The following is a 3,966-nucleotide window of genomic DNA, read 5'->3' on the forward strand; positions in this document are numbered from 1 at the left end:
ACATAAGGCATACAAAATAATGTATCAAACTTTTTTTATGTGATATCAATATAATTGACACAGGTATGTGGCAGAAAAAATGGGCGGTCCTATTGGAAAAGAGAAACTGTATGAATTCAGCTGGGAACTTCACATAAGTGAACTAAAATTTCAAATTAAATCCAATGTCATACCAATAGGACAGATCAAAAAAGGAATCTTCTATCATCGAGCTTTGCTTTTCAAGGTATTGAACATGTTTTCAGTTCACTTGTTAGTAAGTAAAATACTTACCATGTTGAAGGGAGCTAACCTTTAACTCAGACTCATTGTCATTCAGTTAGAATTGACACATAGCTGACCCTTCAGCGAGTTTTCAGGGACAGTAAGTCACATGAGAGAAGACTGAGCATCTTCCTCCCATGGAGCAGTGAACCACTTGTCTCTGGGTTTGAAGCACAAGTCCCCACCCATTAGACCACCAGAGCTCCGGAGCAGGTTTTCAAGAGGCTGAAAACAACATAGAAGGATAATGACCATTTTTCTCCCACAGACTCACTGGTGGGTTTAAAACACCAGAAAGGTGCCACATTTCCATTAGCAGCACAACTCTTTAGAGACGAGGCCACCAGAGTTCCCTTAACATTTAACTAGATAATGTTGTTCTTGTTGTTATGGTACCATTGAGTTAGAACCAACTCAGAGCTGACCCTCCGGCAGGTTTTCAGAGTCAACAAATTGTACAAGAGGAGATTCCCCATCTTTATCTTGAGGAGCTTCTGGTGGCTTTGAACTGCATGCCTTTGGTGTTGCAGCACAATTCCTTACATCAACCCACCAGAGCTCCCTTTCAGTAGATAATAGTAAGCTTATACAATAGGGAGCTCTCATTTGTAGTCAGTAGGGAGTGGTGCTGCTAACTCAAACATCAGGTGCCTGTGTCACTTTGAATCCACTAGTGGCTCCTCAGGAGTAAGATATGCAGTCTCCTCCTGTTTTATTTACAGCCTCAGAAACCTGACAGAGCATTGTGAGTTGAAATGGACTCAAAAGTGTTGAGTAATACATACAAATGGGATGGACCTTCTGCTAGGATCTTTAGTGGTAAAGAGAGGTGCTAAATTAATAGTCTGTGTTGCAAAGAAGGGGTGATTTGTGGGTTCAAACTGCCAACCTTTTGGTTACCAGCTAAGTGTTTAATCACTGTGCTCCTGTGCACACTGTCTTAGTCATTTTGGTCCACTAAGGACTATATAGTGCAGTCATTACATAACAAACAAGAAATGAAGCTAATATTGAAATACACATATGATTAAAGCAGGTATGTGCCAGCAGATTCTGTTCAAAGTACTTTACACATATTAATTCACATCATCTTTGTAAGTGCCCTATGAGGTAGGCACTATGATTACCCTCATTTCACAGATGAAGAATAGCAGCACAGAGAGCTACATAATTTACCTGCGGTGACACAACTAAGTAAATGAAGCAAATTTCAAAACTCAGGCAGCCTGACATCTGAGCCAGCTCTCATCTATTTTGATGTGGCATAAGATTTCCCAGATTATTTTCAAGCTATTTTTTTTCATGTAATCTTAAAATCAGGAATAACCAGAAGTCAAATGGAAGAGACAACTCCCAAAAACATAAGCAAGCTCTGATGAGATGGCAGTAGGCAACCCGAGAGGAACAATCACTTAGAATGCTGCTTCTCCTGCTCCATCGCACTACCTATATTACAAAGAATAAATCGGCTAGAAATAGGTCCCCACCAATTTCATCCTTCCATGCAATCCCACTGCATCTAACAACCAGAGAATAGCCTAGGAGTACAGAAAGCCTGATAAATGCACTAGTGCTGAAAGCCCACCAAATAGCTTTTCTCCAACTACATTATCAATCTTGTGCTGATTCAATACAGTGTAGCTGCCTGCAAAAAAGTCCCTCCCCAGCAGGACCTGCTCAGAAATTTTCAGACTACAGAATCTTAGAGGAGACAGAGAACTTGTCATCACATTTTATTGGCTGCTATCATAAGTCCACATTTGTGGCCTCCTTTCTAAGCATTTCCTTGCATGAGCTGCATATTTTGCCTTCAAACAAGACAGGTTTAATGCTTGGGCACTTTTCCCACTCCTTGTCCACCACCCTGGTTGATCTCTCCTTTCATTCGCAGGCTCTGGCAGACAGAATTGCTGTTGGCTGTTCTCTAGTCCGTGGGCAATATGGCAGAGCTTGGAATGAAGTGAAGCTGATGGACAAACCTTGTAAGGGAGTGATTGGGCGTCTGCCCCCTGACACATACATTGTTGATCTCATGTTCTGTCCAGGCGAGCTGATAAAGTTGAAAAGCAAAGAGGGAAATCTTTATCGATTTCTTTGAACTGTCAAAAGAACACAAGAGGAGTTCACATTCATCTGAAATTATCCAATTAACTATATATCTTTGAATAAAATGTTTATATTGCAAACTTTGTGTAAAAATGAGAAAACCTAAACTTTACTATGCTTCTGACTTCAGGCTTCTACTAAGTTCACACCATATTATATTATAATCATATTTATATACCACATATAAAGCTATAGTCATAATCAATCCATTTCTCATTTCCTAAGCAGAATCTCTGTAGTTTGGGACATAAGTATGAAAGCTTCCAGCCACTGTTCCCAGGACAAACTTTTGGTCTCATGACCATTATTTAATGCCCACAATGTTATAAAATATTTGTTTGAATAAATTCTCTGTGTGCACTCTTTTAAAAATATCCCCATCCATCTTAGTTCACTTTTACAAAGATTATTGATGTTGTTGACTGTGTTGAGTTGGGCACGATTCATAGCAACCCTATGAACAAAAGGTCTGAAGCCTTTCCTTTTTTTAAATTAATTTTAATGCAAATTTACAGAGACTTTGGGTTTCCATTCACTTATTGTTGCACTTTAATCTATGCCTACCGCTCCCCCCAATTCACTCTTCTCTTTGAAAGGTAAAAGAAAAAATCTTTCATTGTTATGCAATCACTCCCCCCCAAGTCCACTCCACTATGTAGCTTCATTCTGGATGCTGTCATGACAATAATATCTAATCATACATCCCCTTTAAACAGTTCTCTCCCTCATCTGTTTCAAGGCAGTGTACATTATTCATCCCCTCTCAGGTTCCCCCCAACCCCAATGTCAGTCATTTACGACAGTTGCATTATGCAATATTTGTCCTTTTGTGACCAAGATATTTCACTCAGCATAATGTCCTCCAGGGTCACCCATTTTGTATAATATTTCATAAGTTCTTTGTTTTTCAATGCTGCATAATATTCTATTATGTGAATATACCACAGCTTCTCTCTCTATCCATTCGTTTCTTGATGGGCAAATAGGTTGTTTCCAACTCTGCTATTGTGAACAAAGCCACAATATACAAGGGTGTGCAAATACCTACTTGGGTGGCGGTTATGGTTTCTTTAGGGTATATTCCCAGCAGTGGAATTGCTGGACCAAATGGTATTTCTATTTGCAACTTTTTGAGAAAGTGCCATACAGCCTTCCATAGTAGTTGTACCATTTTACACCCCCACCAGCAGTGAATAAGGGTTCCAGTTTCTCCACAACCTCGCCAGCATTTAATGTTTACAGTTTTGTTAAATTTTGCTATTCTTATTGGTGTGAGATGATATCTCATAGTTGTGTTGATTTGCATCTCTCTTAGAGCTAGGGATTTTGAATACTTCTTCATGTGTTTGTTTGCCATCTGAATGTTTTCTTTGGAGAAGTGTCTGTTCATATCCTGTGCCCATTTTTCAACTGGGTTATTTAACTTTATCTTGCTGTGGTGCTCAAGTATTTTATAAATTCTAGATTTAAGTCCTTATATGATATGTCATTCCTCGCAAATTTCATTGTAGTATTTTGCTTTGTCATTCCGAGCAGCCTTTTGGAATCTTCTGTTCAGCTCTTTAGTATCTTGAATTCTTCCTTGTGCTTTGGCTT

The 3,966-nt window shown here is 39.2% G+C and overlaps 1 protein-coding gene across 1 annotated transcript in view; it reads left to right on the forward strand.

The window, feature by feature from the left end:
• The window catches only part of LOC102858876 (armadillo repeat-containing protein 3-like), a 161,777-nt gene extending 159,415 nt beyond the window's left edge, over positions 1-2,362 (forward strand). Inside the window, exons 18-19 of the mRNA XM_006887100.1 lie at positions 64-226; positions 2,156-2,362. Coding sequence (XP_006887162.1) covers positions 64-226; positions 2,156-2,362 — 370 coding nt within the window. The remainder of the gene's footprint in view (positions 1-63; positions 227-2,155) is intronic.
• Positions 2,363-3,966: the final 1,604 nt, after the last annotated feature.

Source organism: Elephantulus edwardii, unplaced genomic scaffold (genome assembly GCF_000299155.1).
Source record: "Elephantulus edwardii isolate Elephantulus edwardi_28Jun2011 unplaced genomic scaffold, EleEdw1.0 scaffold00054, whole genome shotgun sequence".
Classification (NCBI taxonomy): Eukaryota; Metazoa; Chordata; class Mammalia; order Macroscelidea; family Macroscelididae; genus Elephantulus; species Elephantulus edwardii.